The following is a 17,623-nucleotide window of genomic DNA, read 5'->3' as shown; positions in this document are numbered from 1 at the left end:
GCAGCAGGAGCTGGAGAGGGTCCAAGCCTGGAAGAAAGGTACAGAGTGTTGGAACTCCAGCTAGCAATGCAAACGGCGAGGCTAGAAGAAAGGAGGGCGCAGGATGCAGAAAAGGCAAAAGGCGCTACACTAGCAAGAAAGATGCCAGGAATGGTGCAGAAGTTTGGGGGGGACCCCAGGAACTACCAAGCCTTTAGGACAGAGATGCAGTATGCTCTTGAACTGCAGTTTAATGACTTTCCCGACGAGGCATCGAGAGTGGCGTTTGTGATTGGCCATCTCGAAGGAGGGGCGAGAGATTGGGTCAGACCCCTGATGGCAGGGAACAGTGACATGCTGAAGGACGCGAGGAAGTTTTTTCGCGCCATGGATTTGATGTTTTCCAGCGAGATTGAACAGGGGCTGGTGCGCAGACAATTGATGGCGTGCAAACAGGGGAGCCGATCGGTTCGTGAGTACTGGATTGAGTTTACAATGTTGATACATAGATTGGGGTGGGACCTTTCGGCGGAACCCATTCAAATGCTCTTTGAAGAGGGGCTTTCTTCGGCGGTGAAAGATGAACTTTCCCGGGCGCCCAGGGCGGAGTCTATGGACCAGCTGACCAAATCAGCGCTGACCATTGGAGCACGCCAGGAGGCAAGAGCCTTGGAGAAGCGGGAGGGGAAAGGAGAGCGTTGGAGGGATTTCCGCATTCCAGAGATTCCAGAACCAAGTTTCCCGCCAGGAGAGCCGATGGAAGTTGGAACAGCGCGCGCGCGCGCAGTTTCAAATCCCAGTGAAGGGAGGAAGAAGGAGGGAAAGAGCGCCAAGAAATGTTATCTCTGCCAGCAGCCAGGTCACTTTGCCAGAGTCTGCCCGCAAAGAAAGGAATGGCAAGGGATGGCTGGAGCTGTTGGGGGGAAGGAGGAGGAAGTCCAGGAGCCAGTAAAAGCCAACGCCTGTCTGCCTCTGTCAGGGCACTGCAGACAGGCCAAGGAGCAGTAAAAGTGCCCACTCCGGAACCTCCAAGACCAGCCCTAGTAATAGAGGTGTTGCTAGAGCTGGCAAACGGATACCCACTAAAGACTAAGGCGCTGCTGGACTCAGGCAGCTCCTGTAATTTTATGAGCAAGGAGTTTGCAGCTGAACACCAGATACAGACACTCCCTTTAAGCAACCCCCTGCAGGTCACCACGATCGATGGGAGGGAGCTGCTGGGAGGAGAAGTCAGCCTACAAACCGTCCCAATGGTTATGAGGGTGGCCAGGCACACTGAGAGGATAGCGTTCAATGTAGCCACCCTGGGAGGGGCTCCAGTCATTTTGGGAATGAGCTGGCTAGCGTTGCATGACCCGCTAGTGGGCTGGCATCAGAGAGTGGTCTCCTTTGGGTCAGCACATTGTCTGGAACACTGCAGAGAGGGAAAGGTGCCAGAAGGGGCAAAAGCCTCTCTAGCAGGGACGGAAGTGGCGGACAAAGGGAAGGTGCCCAAACAATACGCTGACCTGAGCAAGGTCTTCAGTGAAAGGGAAGCAGATAAATTACCACCGCACAGAGACTTTGACTGCCAAATTAATCTGGTCCCTGGGGCCCAGCTCCCCGTGGGCAAGCTGTACGCCATGTCAGACAGGGAAATGCAGGAGTTAAGGGAGTTTATTGATAAAAACCTGAAGAGGGGCTTCATCAGAGAGTCCAGAGCGGTGGGGGGGAGCCCAGTGTTTTTTGTGGACAAAAAAAACACGGATAAACCGAGATTGGTCGTGGACTACCGGGCCCTAAATGCCGTGTCAGAACCAGTGACTTTCCCCATGCCCAGGATTGATGACATTTTGACCAGGGTGAGGAAGGGAAAGATATTCACGAAACTGGACCTGAGAGGAGCATACAACCTGATACGAATAAAGAAGGGGGATGAATGGAAAACCACCATGTTCACCCCTTTGGGGGCGTTTGAATATCTCGTTATGCCATTCGGATTACAATCAGGCTCCGCCTGTTTTCAATCGCTCATGAACCACGTACTGGGACCTTTGCTCTACAAGAATTGCGTGGCCTTCCTCGATGACGTGCTGATATATTCAGAGAATGAGGAGCAGCATGTAAAGGATGTCAGGGAAGTGCTGAGCCAGCTGCAAGCAAACCAGTTGTGGGTGAAATTGGAGAAGTGTCAGTTCCACACCAAGGAGGTGGAATTCCTGGGGTACCGCTTATCAGATAAGGGATTAGCCATGGATCCAGGGAAGGTCCAGGCGGTGCTGGAATGGAAGACACCGAAAACGAAAAAAGATGTGCAAAGGTTCTTAGGGTTTGGGAACTTTTACCGTAAATTCATCAAGAACTTTGCCCACTTAACGGCTCCCATCACGGACTGTCTAAGCAGCAAGAAGAAATTCGTTTGGACGGCGGAGGCGGAGCATGCTTTTGAGGAATTGAAAAGGGCATTCGCTTCGGAAGAACAGCTCCTGCATGTGGATTTACAAAAACCCATGAGAGTGGAAACTGATGCCTCAGACCGGGCGGTGGGGGCGGTGCTGCTTCAGCCAGGGAGCAATAAGTCGGAATGGAGACCGTGTGCCTTCTTTTCGCGTAAGCTGAACAAATCCGAGAGGAACTACACGGTATATGACCGAGAACTACTCGCCATTCACGAAGCGTTCCGGAGATGGAGACACTTACTAATTGGCGCACAACATAAGGTGCAAGTGTGTACGGACCACAAGAATTTGGAGTATTGGAGAACGGCACGGGTGCTCAACCAACGACAAGTGAGATGGGCCCAGGAGTTCTCCAGATTCCATTTTGAAATTTGCTATGTGCCAGGTCCAGAAAACATCAGAGCGGACGCTCTCTCTCGCAAACCTGAATATTTGGAGGGGGAGGGAGCGCCGGAAGAGAGACATATTATCCCAGAGGACCACTGGGTGTGTGGTGCGGCCTGGGTGGGGCAAAGAGAACTGGTAGAGGGAACGGTAAATGATGAGTACGCCCAGGACAAGCTCAGAGGTCTAAGGAGAGAGGGAGAAGACCCCGGGGGTTTTGAAGAAAGAAACGGGGCATTGTATTACAGAGGGGCGCTATATATACCCGAAGGGGAATTGAGGGGGAGAGTACTCAAACAGCTGCACGACAATCCCACAGCGGGGCATTTTGGGCAACACAAGACCATGTGGTTGGTGACCAGGGAGTTTTGGTGGCCCAAGGTGAGGGAGGATGTACGGGAGTATGTGAGAAGGTGTGACCAATGCCAGAGAGCCAAAGGAGAAAGGCGGGCACCAGCGGGGTTATTAGAACCGTTACCCACACCAGAACGACCGTGGGAGGCGGTGTCGATAGATTTTATGACTGATCTGCCCAAATCCCAGGGGAAAACCGCCATACTAGTCGTAGTAGACCTGTTAACTAAGATGGGTCACTTTGTAGCTTGCTCACATGCAGTCACGGCGGAAGAAACAGCGAAATTGTTTGTAGAACATATTTTCAGACTGCATGGCGCCCCCTTGAGGGTGGTTTCCGATAGAGGGAAACAGTTCACGTCCAGATTCTGGAGGAAACTTATGAGCTTATTGCACGTAGAGGTCAACTTTTCGACTGCCAGGCACCCTGAGACCAATGGGCAGGCGGAGAGAGCAAACGGTATTCTCCAACAATACCTGAGGTGTTATGTCAATGACAGAGAGAACGATTGGGTCGAAAAGTTGGCACTAGCGGAATTTGCTTACAATAATGCTGAGAATGTGTCCACCGGGATGAGCCCCTTTTTGGCTAATTATGGGTGCCACCCCAGGGCGTTTCCAGGGGAAGGAGGGGAAAGATGGAGTGTTCCGGCCGCGGAACTTTTTGTAGAAGAAATGGAAGCGATCCATCGTCAACTCCAACTCAACTTAGAAAGGGCCAAGGAAGAATATAAGAGGCAGGCAGACAAGAGCAGAAGGGAAGGTGAAACAATTAGGGTGGGGAGTCGGGTCTGGCTATCAACCCAAGGGTTGCCGTTCAAGGGGGGTTGCAAGAAATTGAGACCCAAAAGATTGGGACCATTTGAGGTCATCCAACAGGTCAACCCAGTGGCGTTCAGACTCCGGTTACCGAACCACATGAAACTGCACCCAGTATTCCACAGGTCATTACTGTCACCATACAGGGGGGAAGGTGAAGGGGTATCCACACGGGGGCCAGCCATAGAAGAAAGGGAAAGCCGCAACCATGTGGCAGAAATCATCGACTCCAGGTGGAAGGGTAATCAGGTGGAGTATTTGGTCGCGTGGGAAGGGGAACCGGAGTCGGAAAACACCTGGGTGAAGGCAGAGGAGGTCCGTGACGAGATCTTGATCGAAACGTTTCACCAAAGGTTCCCCAGGAAACCTCAGCCAGTAGCGAGGTTTCGGAGGGAGTACTTTGGCACCACCGACGATGAGGAGGAACTGGAGGGATTCAGGGAATCGGAGTTGGAAGGAGGAACAGACTCCGATGAGGAGGAGTACTTGGAAACCGGAGACAGCAAAAGGTGGAGGGAAGTGTTCGAAACTTCGGAAGATGAGGGAGGTTCCTTCAGGGGTTTTGCTCCCTCGCCTCCCGCAGAGGAGGGGAGGGAAGGGGGTGAAGGGGGCCCTGGAGGGGAGGTGGATGTCAGGGAACTGCCATCTGAGACTAAGGAGGTGAAAGGGCTCATGGAGGGTGAGAGAGACCATTCAGCGGAGGAGGGGACCAGCAGGGGGAGAAGTGGAGTTCCAAGGGAAAGTGAGTCGGAGGGAGGGCTCAGAGACACTTCAAGCGGGAGCAGCGGGGAGATTTCAGGACCTCCTGTAGGGACACCCACTCCTCGGCGGAAACTGTCACGCCGAGAGTCCAGAAGACGCGTTTCCGTTAAGGAGCTTTTATGCTGGAAGAAGTTCCGTAAACGCCCACTGTCCGATTCAACGAGCGATTGATGGAGTCATGTTTAAGGAGCTCCATCACAGACAGAGGTTTGGGGACTTAGCCAAACTCTGAGGGATTAGGATTTTACGCACAAGCAGCTCATCATCCCATCACAACCACTTTAGCTAATGGGGCCTCCTGCTGCCGCCACGCCGCCGGAGCCCGATTTCTGTTCTTATCCTGAAGCACTATTTCTGGGTTAGTGGAGTGTGTAACCTGAAGCGTATGTAACCTGAGGTACCACTGTATTAAAAAAAACCAGAAGCCTTTTTACTAGGTTTAACAGGAGAAGAAATCCCAAGAGACCTAAAAAGACTGTGTATGCGACAACAGCTGCAAGAATCTTAGCTCAGATGTGGAAGGAGGAGAAGGTCCCAACAAAAGGGAGAATAGATTACCAAAATGATGGACTATGCCGAAATGGCAAAGATGACAAAAAATGTAATCAAGAATGGGAAAATATTGTAGAATACCTTAAAAGCCACTGTAGTTACTTAGAAACATGAGCAGGATTGATATAACATGTCTGAAGTAAAATGATCTAAAGTAGTAAATAAGGAGATGAAATAGAATGGATAAATATATTTACAGTGGTAACTTGGTTTATGAACTTAATCCCTTCCGGAAGTCCGTTCTTAAACCAAAGCGTTCTTAAACCAAGGTGCACTTTCTCATAGCAGCGGGGGAACCCAATTTACAAATGGAACACACTCAACATGTTCTGCTTCCAAGGCAGAGTTCACAAACCAAAACACCTACTTCTGGGTTTGCGGCGTTCTTAATCCAAGTTGTTCATAAACTAAGCTGTTCTTAAACTAAGGTACCACTGTATATGCAAGAAAAGAGGGTAAAATATGGAAACCGGGGGGGGGGGGACAGGGGGAAGCGCAAGGGGTTTGTATAATCCCAGTCCTGTATATATGAAAAATGTTTGTTTGTTTTTTTAAGATAATTTTTATTACAGATTTTTATAACAACACAAACATATAACAAATACATAACCAAGCAAAAAAAACAAAAACAAAAACAGAACAAAAAACATGTACCATTTCGTATCTTAGTTTCTTATACCTTACTTCCCCGACTTCCTCATGCCTCCCTTTTCTGTATTCCAAGTTCTTATCAATTACTCAGCAAATCTTCCCTTATTTTAATTAAAATTTAAACTAATTTTCCTTATTCTCCTTGTCTTAACCATTGCTAATAGTAACCATTTGCTTTCCAGTCCAACATCATTCTAACTTTCATTAATTTTATAATATTTCTTTAAATAGTCCTTGAACTTTTTCCATTCTTCTTGCGCTGCTTCTCTTCCCTGGTTTCAGATTCTGCTCGTCATTTCTGCCAAGCTATATGAAAAATGTTTGGAGAGTATGGAAATAATGTGAATATAAAAAACTGAAAGGGGGAACAAAAGAACGAACCGCCTAGCTCTGCAGCCTCTCTTGGCTGGCCATAGAGGGGGAATTTAATCTCTGGGAGCCAGGATTGCTCCCTCAGGCCCTCCACACTGTGCAGCTGATCTGACAGGCTCAGACGAAACAGGTGTTGCAGTTGTCTTCATAGTCTCTCTTTTCCACCCCTTCTAGTCCAACGTAGCTGCATCCAACGCCAAGCTGGCCTTGTTCTACGACTGGCTATTCTTCAACCCCGAGAAGGACAGCATCATGAACATCGGTATGGAGAAGCCCCTTCTTCCTCCTTCCCTTCCTTGCTTCCTTGGGGCTGGCTACATCCCTTCTCCTCTCTCACACAACTAGGTTCCTGCCTCTTTCCAGCCCAATCTAGAACGGAAAGGTTGCTTCAAGTGGCGTCCAAGGGATGCGTAGCAAATGTTTTCACCTTCTCTAAATTATCAATGGGACGCGGGTGGCGCTGTGGGTAAAAGCCTCAGTGCCTAGGGCTTGCCGATCGTCAGGTCGGCGGTTCGAATCCCCGCGGCGGGGTGCGCTCCCGTTGCTCGGTCCCAGCGCCTGCCAACCTAGCAGTTCGAAAGCAACCCCGGGTGCAAGTAGATAAATAGGGACCGCTTACTAGCGGGAAGGTAAACGGCGTTTCCGTGTGCTGCGCTGGCTCGCCAGATGCAGCTTTGTCACGCTGGCCACGTGACCTGGAAGTGTCTCGGGACAGCGCTGGCCCCTGGCCTCTTGAGTGAGATGGGCGCACAACCCTAGAGTCTGTCAAGACTGGCCCGTACGGGCAGGGGTACCTTTACCTTTACCTAAATTATCAATATCATCATCATCATCATTAAAAACAGCTATTATTTTTATTATTTTTATTATTATTTTATTATTAGGTATTTGTCTCTTTTTTCCACAGGAAGCCACCCAAAACAGCTTAAAAAGCCAAACACGACCCCCATCCCATCTGCACTGTGCATTTCAAACACTGTGGTACCATGTTAAAACCACGACTCCCTCCCCCTGCAAAGAATCCTGGGAATTGTCGTTTAAGGGTGCTGAGTATTGGTAGCAGACATGCACCCCATTCCCCTACAGTTCCCAGAGTTACCTGGGAAGAGGGTTTGATTGCTAAGCCGCTCTGGGAATTGTAGCTCCGGGAAGGGCATATACCATAATTTTCTGTGTATAAGATGAAAATAATGTTCAAAAATTGAGGTTGTCTTATAGTTCAGAGTGGGGAAGGGTGATTGGTTGTTGCTGCGAGTAGGAGATTGTCAGTGGTGGATTTTCTGGTGATTGGCGGCTGTGATTGGCGGCTGCTGGCGGCGAGCGGGCAGATGATTTTTGGCTTCTGCTACATGTGCTAGTGGCAGTATTGGGCAGGCGGGTGAGCGATCTCCCCCCCCCCCCAAAAAAAGTTCAACAACTCTGGGCAATCTCCCCACATTTTCTTAATTTTGAGTCTCCCCAAAAATAGGGGGCGTCTTATACGGGGAGGGGGCGTCTTATACACGGAAAAGTACGGTACTTGCTTATCTAGTTCGCTATTTTCATTCCATGTTGAAACTGATTATGTTTACCCTGTGCCCTAAATATTGACGTGAGCAAAACCGCCGGCCCTTTGTGCTTCTAATACAGGCAGCGTTGTTCAGAAAAGAATTAAGCCTTTGTATTTGGCTCCTCAAATGTAACGCCGGCTGTTCTTTTCCTTTGCAGAGCCAGCCATCCTAGTCATGCACCATTCCATGAAACCTCACCCGGCCATCACCGCCACTCTGCTGGACTTCATGTGTCGGGTAAGCCACCCCACCCCAGGACATCTGATGGTAGTCAAGGCGATGTGTGGTCCACCCTTGGCCCCATTTCAAAGTCAGATCCCTAGTAAAGCGGTGATCTCCCGATTGGACTACATTTCCCATCAGCCCCAGCCAGCATGGCGACTGGTCAGGGATGATGGGAGTTGTAGTCCAGCAACACCTGGCGGGCCACAGGTCCCCCATTAAAGCACCCACAGAGACATCCAATGCATCTCCGTTATATATTTTCTCTTTTGCCGATGATGCTTCTCTGTTATCCTATCCTAATATTTGTTCATCCCGGAGACTGAGGTCCAGCTCCCAGGGCCTTCAGGCGGTTCCCTCACTGCGATAAGCAAAGTTACAGGGAACCAGACAGAGGGCCTTCTCGGTAGTGGCGCCCTCCCTGCGGAATGCCCTCCCACCAGATGTCAAGGAGATAAATAACTATACGACTTTGAGAAGACATCTGAAGGCAGCCAGATGGGTGGCATATAAATTTATTGCTGTTGGTATTCCATCCATCTGACTGGGTTGCCCCAGCCACTCTCGGCAGCTTCCAACAAAATATAAAAAGCACAACAAAACACAGCAAAACATATTTAGGGAAGCTTTTAATGTTTGATGCATTACTGTATTTTAATATTTTGTTGGAAGCCGCCCAGAGTGGCTGGGGAAGCCCAGCCAGATGGGCGGGGTATAAATAATACATTATTTTTATTATTATATTATCAGACATTAAAAGCTTCCCAATACATGGCTGCTTTCAGATGTCTTCTAAAAGTCAGATAGTTGCGTGGCGAGTTCCCGCCTCCCCCCCAAGAAATAAAGACACAGGACACAAGAATTCAGGTTAATGGGTCAAATTAGGCCACAGCTTTATTGATTACGGGACGCGGGTGGCGCTGTGGGTAAAAGCCTCAGCGCCTAGGGCTTGCCGATCGAAAGGTCGGCGGTTCGAATCCCCGCGGCGGGGTGCGCTCCCGTTGCTCGGTCCCAGCGCCTGCCAACCTAGCAGTTCGAAAGCACCCCCAAGTGCAAGTAGATAAATAGGGACCGCTTTCTAGCGGGAAGGTAAACGGCGTTTCCGTGTGCTGCACTGGCTCGCCAGATGCAGCTTTGTCATGCTGGCCACGTGACCCGGAAGTGTCTCCGGACAGCGCTGACCCCTGGCCTCTTAAGTGAGATGGGCGCACAACCCTAGAGTCTGTCAAGACTGGCCCGTACGGGCAGGGGTACCTTTACCTTTACCTTTTATTGATTACAGGAATTGAGCGGTATTGGGCTTAGGCATTGGTCCTAACTACTAACCGGCTAAAAGCCGGAAGAGTTAATCACCAGTGGGAGGAGTTCTGCTGAGGCACGTCAACTAGGACCTCCCCCCGGTGTCACCGTGTGGGGGCGTGCAGTGGGCCCACACCTCCTTAGGCTTAGGACAAGGCCACGCCCCCCGGAATCCTTTACCGGACTACCCGTGATGGCGCTCCTTCCCCCCCTTCATTTGCATAACAATAGGACTGTACCCCCACCAATGCCTAACCGCCAATACCGAAGAGTTGTGACGGTTTGCTACGAGGTAGGCGAAAACCAAATGGCTGGTGCCAATCTGCCATTTGGGAAAATTCCTACCAGGCCCCTTGACGGCGACCAACCGTAGTTCATAGCAACGTCAGGGAACCTAGCCTAAAGGGTGGGATGGGAGGGAAAAGCTGTGTCAGCTGTAGGGAAGGAAAGAGGAGGGCCCTCGGCTGCAGCTGGGTTAAATAGCCGAGGCCCTGCCCCCCGGCGCCAGCCGATTGGCTGGCCCAGGGTATGAGGTGGACGGGGATTCCCTTGTTATCGCGGGGGGGGGGCTGGAGCCAGCCCCCCGTGTGTGTGGGAGGGGCGTGAAGCCCGCAACCCCACCTCCTTGACATCTGATGGGAGGGTGTTCCACAGGGCAGGCACCACTACCGAGAAGACCCTCTGCCTGGTTGCCTGTACCTTTGCTTCTCTCAGTGAGGGAACCGCCAGAAGGCCCTCGGAGCTGGACCTCAGTGTCCAGGCTGAACAATGGGTGTGGAGACGCCCCTTCAGGTATACTGGGCCGTTGAGGACTTTAAAGCTCAGCACCAACACTCTGAATTGCACTCAGAAACGTACTGGGAGCCAATGTAGGCCTTTCAGGACCCGTGTTACATGGTCCCAGCGGCCGCTCCCAGTCACCAGTCTTTGGCCTTTGAGATTTGTGTTGCCTTTGTGACACCACTTCTGTCACCCATGATTCTACATGCAATCTTTGCTTTGCTTAATTGTTTCAATCAATGGCTGCTAGCCATGATAGCTGTGTCTGCCTCCGTGGTCAGAGGGAGTGATGCTTTTGAAACAGCAGCAGCTGAAAATCCAAGGAGAGAGGTGCTCTTGTGCTCAGGTTCCTCATCTGGTTGGCCACCGTGAGAACAGGATGCTGGACTAGTTGGGCCCCTGGCCTGGGTTCTTCATATGTTCTCTACTGGGGAGCTTGTAAAAAATCTCATAAATAAAATGAAATTTCTCTCTCCTTCTTTTCAGATCATTCCTAATTTTTACCCCGCGTTGGAGGCCCATGTGCGGCAAGGAGTCTTCAACTCCCTCACCCACATCGTGGAGAAGCGAGTCCTGGCGTAAGGAGATGGCCAATTTTCCGAGCTGTTGGCACCAACATGAGTCCCCAACTACCCGCCGGTCCTCAAGCCACCAGTTCCCTCCAGAGGCAGACTGCCTCTGTCAGCAAGGAACCTTGGGTTTCCAATGGACCAGGGTTCCAACTGCTCCCTGCCTAATTTAATTAGCCCCTGTGGATAATTAGTTGGCAGAGCGTGAGACTCCTAATCTTGGGGGCCGTGTGTTCGAGCCCCACATTGGGCAAAATATTCCTGAGTCATAGCGGATTGGACTTGATGACCCCTGTGGTCCCTTTCGGTTCCATAATTCTAATGTTTTACTGCGTTTATTTCTGGCAAGGGTGGATTTGATTTCAATCAAACCGATTTAAATCACTAGTCAGTAAGACTTGATTTAAATCATTATTTTTTTTACCGAAAGACATTCCTGCTGGTATAATCTTAATATTTACAACCAGATGAAGGTTTCCTTTTTCCAGAGTAGTTTCTAAAGTTCTATCAAAAATGACTGATTTGGTTATACTATTAGAAATACATAGATAATTATGAAATTATTGTGAGGTTTAATAAGTTAACTGTTTATATTTGGACCAGTTTCTGCTGTACTTCATTGGAAGGAGGAAAACAATCATTTCCTTAATAACAATTTAAACACTTTATTTAACTAAAACAATAACATTATAGTATAGAATCATAGGGACGCGGGTGGCGCTGTGGGTAAAAGCCTCAGCGCCTAGGGCTTGCCGATCGAAAGGTCGGCGGTTCGAATGCCCGCGGCGGGGTGCGCTCCCGTTGCTCGGTCCCAGCGCCTGCCAACCTAGCAGTTCGAAAGCACCCCCGGGTGCAAGTAGATAAATAGGGACCGCTTACTGGCGGGAAGGTAAACGGCGTTTCCGTGTGCTGCGCTGGCTCGCCAGATGCAGCTTTGTCACGCTGGCCACGTGACCCGGAAGTGTCTCCGGACAGCGCTGGCCCCCGGCCTCTTGAGTGAGATGGGCGCACAACCCCAGAGTCTGTCAAGACTGGCCCGTACGGGCAGGGGTACCTTTACCTTTTTATAGAATCATAGAATCATAGAGTTGGAAGAGACCACAAGGGCCATCGAGTCCAACCCCCTGCCAAGCAGGAAACACCATCAGAGCACTCCTGACATGTGGTTGTCAAGCCTCTGCTTAAAGACCTCCAAAGAAGGAGACTCCACCACACTCCTTGGCAGCAAATTCCACTGTCGAACAGCTCTTACTGTCCGTAGTATACTGTAGTATACATTACTGTAGTATATGCATCCATGTTTGTTAACTGATGTATTTAAACTTTTTTTTAAAAAAACCCGCAACTTAGACGAAGTTTCAGCACATGAAAAACAAATCCTTATTTCCTGATGAATAGCCTCTGGGCTATAATGTAACTTAAATAGAAAACTATCTTTAGAAAGATATTTTTTTTCCGCCATGTGGAACGCCCTCCCATCAGATGTCAAAGCGATAAACATCTACCTGACATTCAGAAGACATCTGAAGTTTTTAATATGTGAAATTTTAGTGTATCTTTCATCTTTGTTGGAAGCCGCCCAGAGTGGCTGGGGAAACCCAGCCAGATGGGCGGGGTACAAATAATAAATTATTATTATTATTATTATTATTATTATTATTATTATTATTATTCCTCCAAAAGTATTTTATTTTAAATATCCAATTTAAATTTAAAAAAATTATTTAAATAAAATCTGATTTTTTGGTTTGTTTTTTTAAAAAAATCGTTGATTTTTATCCACCCTGATTCCTGGGCTCCTATGGGTGGAGAGGTGGGATATGAACGTAATAAATAAAGCATTGCCTGTTTCGTCACCACCATCACTTTCCGCTTTTTGCAGGCACCTGGCTCCTCTTTTTGACAACCCAAAGCTGGATAAAGAACTCCGGGCCATGCTGAGAGAGAAATTTCCAGAGTTCTGCAGTTCCCCTTCGCCTCCCGTCGAAGGTAGAATCGAGGCAGATTGGTGGAGGGGGGTGGATTAGACGACACCTTCAGGGCTGCCTCAGCATAGCCTATCAGCACCCTAAGGAATTACTAAGAAAGGCAGTCCGTCAGGGCTGCAGAGCCCGACTGCCAACAGCCGGCATGCCCAGTGTCTGGGGGATGATGGGAGTTGTAGTCCAGCAACATCCGGAAGGCATTGAGTTCCCCGACCAATCAGCGATCACGTATTAGATGTCGTGGCTGAAAGTTCCGGGCAGGAGCTATGCAGCTCTGTTGAAGCAAAACCATGTTGCACTAACCCAGGGGTCAGCGAACTTTTTCAGCAGGGGGCCGGTCCACTGTCCCTCAGACCTTATCGGGGGCCGGACCATATTTTGAAGGAGAAAAAAATGAACGAATTCCTATGCCCCACAAATAACCCGGAGATGCATTTTAAATAAAAGGACACATTCTACTCATGTAAAAACACGCTGATTCCTCGACCGTCTGTGGGCTGGATTTGGAAGGCGATTGGGCCGGATCCGGCCCTTGGGCCTTAGTTTGCCTAACCCATAGTCTGTTTTAAAACTGTGGCTTAGCTATCAACATCTCTCCACCTCACTTGTGGTCTTGTGGTGAGCCCAGAGCAGTAGCCCAGGAATAGGCCAAGAACAAACCTCAGTTTATTTCTGGCTTACAGCTTCCTTATTTGGCCAACCACGTTCTGGATTCACACGACAATACGAGCCATTTAATGCCGGGTCGTGCTGCTCACAACACCCATGGGTGCGAGGGAAAGCCGTCCAGGGGTGTCCCGATTCCTGATGAAGGGTAAAGCCACCTACCAGACAGCTGAGAGTTGGGAGGCAGCTTAAGGACAGAACAAATAGATCCATGGCACCTGTTATTTGCGGTCTAGGTTCCCTGTTTCATTTGATGCACAATCTTGGAGGGCTGCTGCCAGCCTGAGTAGACAGCACTGGACTAGGTGGAGCAGTGGTATGGCTCAGGATTGGGCAAGTGCCTCTGAAGATTGCACTGAAGTCGGGGCTGGGGAAGGGCAACTTTCCATAGGAGAAGCTGACTTATACCGGGTCTGGCCTTTGGTCCATTTTAGCTCATACTGTCTACACTGACCGGCAGCAGCTCTCCGGGAATTTGGGCGGAATAATTCCTAGTCCTTCCTGGAGATGCCGGGTATTGAACCCGGGACCTTCTGTGTGCAAAGCAGATGCTCTACCACTAAACCAAAGCCTTGCAGCGTGGAACAGGACAAAACAGCTTCTGGGAACCCAGGATTCCTTGCCCCGCTGCCAGCCACTTCTCTTTCTGTTCCTCCTAGCAGTGAAAATTGAGGAGCCGGTTTCCATGGAGATGGACAATCACATGTCCGACAAAGATGACAGTTGCTACGACAACGCAGAGGCCGCCTTCAGTGACGACGAAGAGGACTTGAACAGCAAAGGTGAGGAAGTCCTCAGCAAAAGTTGCGTTGCGTCCCCACAAATTTCTTGCTCCCCGGACACAGTTGTGTGGTCCATGTGGAAAGGTTCTTGCAGATGCAACAGAGGAGGAGCCGCCACGCTCACACACAGTCTTGTTTTTCAAAGAGTCTGTTTCCAGCCAACTGTGGCCCTGGGCAAACACAATAACAACAGCAACAGTGGTTTCTGCAAACTATAGTTTGGGTCTTATCCTAAATGTTGCATGAATCCCTGCTTTAAGATTCCAAACCACACCCGTTCCCCAGCGGGCATGTTTAGGGCCGAGAGAGAGAAAAGAAAGCCTTATCTCAACCATGGTTTGCTCGGCGCAACACTCAACCGTGGTTAACACAAACCAGGGCGTAGGCCAAAGCCACTTGAGAGCATGGTTTTCGTCCACCCCTTAACCGTGGTTTAGGTGTTCAGAAAGAAACGCATAACCATGGCTAAAGAGGACAAACCTGGTTGAGTGGTTTGCTCACTCATATTTTGTGCTGGCTTGCTTGGTGACTCTTGCCTACGGTTTCTGAGAGGTCTTTCATGCCTTTCAAGTCCGGCCCCACATATGTGGGGAGGGGTTGTTGTACCAGCAAGAGCTGAAGTCCAAGATCTAAGCCCAAAACATTGAGAATGTCTGGCTTCCTTTTGAATGTGTTCTCTTGCTGCCCACTGACAGAATGAGGGCATTCCATGTTTGGGGTTCGACTCCTTGAATATGCAGGGAGGCAGGATAAGGGCATCAGAAGAGTCTGGCTGTGGGATCAGGCCAAACACTTACCTGGTCCAGCATCCTGTTGTCATGGGGGCCAACCTCTGGGAATCCCGCAAGCAAATCTCCTTGCGGAATCCGCCTTTCTGATTAAGCGAGGCTTAACATTTCTCATGTGCATTTCTGTGGCTTCGTCTCTGAGCCCGGCTTGGTGTTCCTCCCTCCCTCGCAGGGAAAAAGCGGGAGTTCCGGTTCCACCCAATCAAAGAGGCCATCGTAGAAGAGCCGGTGGATATCACCCCTTTCCTGGACCAGTTGGACGAGACCCTCAAGGACAAAGTCCTCGTGCTGCAGAAGGGGAGGTCAGTACAGAGGCTGTGGGTCTGAGGAGCATGTGGTTACGTAAGGCAGACACACAAAAACAGAAGACGAGTCTGCTGGATCCGGCCAGCAGCCCACCCAGCCCAGCACCCTGCTCTCGATGTCGCTGACCAGATCTCTCAATGGGAAACCCACCTGCGTTTCCCAGTGACTGGTATCTCTGTGACCCTGTCCCCATGCAGCTGGTCTTCAACTCCCAGCAGCCAGCAGAGGCTGCGGTCAGAGGTGATGAAGGATGTTGAGGTTCCCTTTCCCAGGCTATCGCTGAAGCCAGGAGAGCGAGAGGGATCGGTGCGCACCAATCCCTCTCGCTCTCCTGGCTTCAGGGATAGCTGCACAGCCTGCATTCGCTCCATAAGACACACACACATGTCCCCTTACTTTTTAGGAGGGGGAAAGTGCGTCTTATAGAGCGGAAAACACGGTATTTTGAGAGCGTGTGACTTGCCCGAGCGAGCATTTGGTGACAAAACATGAATTTTTGAACCCTAAACTGCAGTGCCTCTTTGTCCCTCCCTGTTCCTTTTGACGCTTATTGCCCTCCCTACATAGGAAGAGCACCAACCCCCCCCCAAAAAAGCTTCATTCTTTCCTGCCTTCTCCAGCCAGGCCTCCTGGGTCCATTTCTAGCCTTGATGTGACTTCCCAGTCACCAGTGATGGAATCACAGAATTGTAGAATTGGAAGGGGTCCCGAGGATCATCTAGTCCAACCCCCTGCAGTGCAGGAATATCAGCTAAAGCATCCATGACAGATGGCCACCCAGCCTCTGCTTAGAAACCTCCAAGGAAGGAGACTCCGCAACCTCCCGAGGGAGACCATTCCACTGTCAAACAGCTTATTGTCAGTCCTGGGCGTGTTTTACTGCTGTTTGTTTCTGTGACTCCCATAGCATCAGTCAGCGTTAAAGGCAGGCTCTCCGTGTCAGCCCTTTCCTCCCCTGCCCTCGCGACATTAGGAAGAACTTCCTGACAGTGAGAGCTGTTCGACAGTGGAATTTGCTGCCAAGGAGTGTGGTGGAGTCTCCTTCTTTGGAGGTCTTTAAGCAGAGGCTTGACAACCATATGTCAGGAGTGCTCTGATGGTGTTTCCTGCTTGGCAGGGGGTTGGACCCGATGGCCCTTGTGGTCTCTTCCAACTCTATGATTCTATGATTCTATGACAACCCTGCGGAGTTGGCTGCTCAGGGAAGCATCTTTCCAAAGACCACCAAGGCAGGCTGTGTGTGTGTGTGTGTGTGTGTGTGTGTGTGTGTGCAATTGTCTCAGCCATGTTTCCCTTCCCTCTCCCCACAAGACCTGGGACCTCCAAGCTTTCTCCTTCCCAGAGTGCCATTCGTAGCTATTGCTCAAGAAGGACAAGTGCAGAATCAGTCCGCCCTCTCCTTGGAATCGGGAGGCCCACAGCTGGGATTTTGGAGCAGGAGGCTTTTGGCCCTACACTCCCCATTAATTTTGCATGTCATGACTAAGTGCATTTAATAGGTTTGTTTTCCGCAGAGTCTGCAGGATGCATATTTGTGTTTTTTGGTGTTTTTTCCCTTTCTTTATGGCTGGGTGGGAGGAGGGAGACCCGTGGCAAAGGGGCGGGGCGGGGGGGCGGGGAGAGACTTGGCTGCTTGCAGGGAGACGTTGGGCCAGATCCCTGCCATTTGCCAATCTCTCCATGCTGCTGCGTGCTTCCCGTAGAGATAATTTCACTCCCCAGAATTTTTGGGATAGCAAAACTCCCCCGCCCCTCTGGGATCTCTGGTTCGAGAGACCCGTTGCTGGACTGCTGGTCTTGATTAGCGTCAGACCCATTGCAAATGACGAGGCTTCAAGTGAAGACAGAGAGGTCCCATGGATTCCAGTGCCTCTGCTTTTAATCCTGGCTCCCACCAGTTGCATTTACACCCTTGCTTTTTAGCCCAAACTGGTTGCAATTAAAATCCACATTAAGGTACAATATAATTAGTCCTTTGTTCGTCTCTGTGTGGCAGGTGGGACAGTTTCTCTTGGCCCCTGGCACTGCTGGTGATGCAGTCTATCTTCGAGGCTTTCGGCTTTCGTATTAAAAAATAAATTATAAGTGTTGCCTCCTTTATGGGCGCACAGAGGAGCTTTTAAAGTGTGTGGGCAACTTCCTTCATATGAGATCATCTTGCTCATGCGTTCTCGAGGCTACCCTCACAGGCGCAATTGCGGGAAACTTTACTCTTTAATGCTCCCCTCAAGGAAATATGCCTGGCAACATCATTACAGGGCTTTGGGTGCCTGGCTCAGGCACTCCTGTTTCCCCCTGGCATTTGGCCCTTCTTGCTGGATCGTAGCTTTGTGTGAATCTGCTGCTGTGTTCATTTTTTCAGCAG

The 17,623-nt window shown here is 50.1% G+C and overlaps 1 protein-coding gene across 5 annotated transcripts in view; it reads left to right on the top strand.

The window, feature by feature from the left end:
* INTS3 (integrator complex subunit 3) overlaps positions 1–17,623 on the top strand; it is a 93,198-nt gene that overhangs the window by 45,642 nt on the left and 29,933 nt on the right. For 2 of the 5 annotated variants that reach the window (XM_053368683.1, XM_053368687.1), the window contains 6 exons: positions 6,486–6,573; positions 8,019–8,098; positions 10,649–10,740; positions 12,614–12,735; positions 14,042–14,164; positions 15,125–15,254. In XM_053368683.1, coding sequence (XP_053224658.1) covers positions 6,486–6,573; positions 8,019–8,098; positions 10,649–10,740; positions 12,614–12,735; positions 14,042–14,164; positions 15,125–15,254 — 635 coding nt within the window. The remainder of the gene's footprint in view (positions 1–6,485; positions 6,574–8,018; positions 8,099–10,648; positions 10,741–12,613; positions 12,736–14,041; positions 14,165–15,124; positions 15,255–17,623) is intronic. The other 3 variants (XM_053368686.1, XM_053368684.1, XM_053368685.1) reach the window with 3 other exon arrangements.

Source organism: Podarcis raffonei, chromosome 16 (genome assembly GCF_027172205.1).
Source record: "Podarcis raffonei isolate rPodRaf1 chromosome 16, rPodRaf1.pri, whole genome shotgun sequence".
In the NCBI taxonomy this organism is placed as follows: domain Eukaryota; kingdom Metazoa; phylum Chordata; class Lepidosauria; order Squamata; family Lacertidae; genus Podarcis; species Podarcis raffonei.
This window is presented reverse-complemented; position numbering and strand designations above follow the sequence as displayed.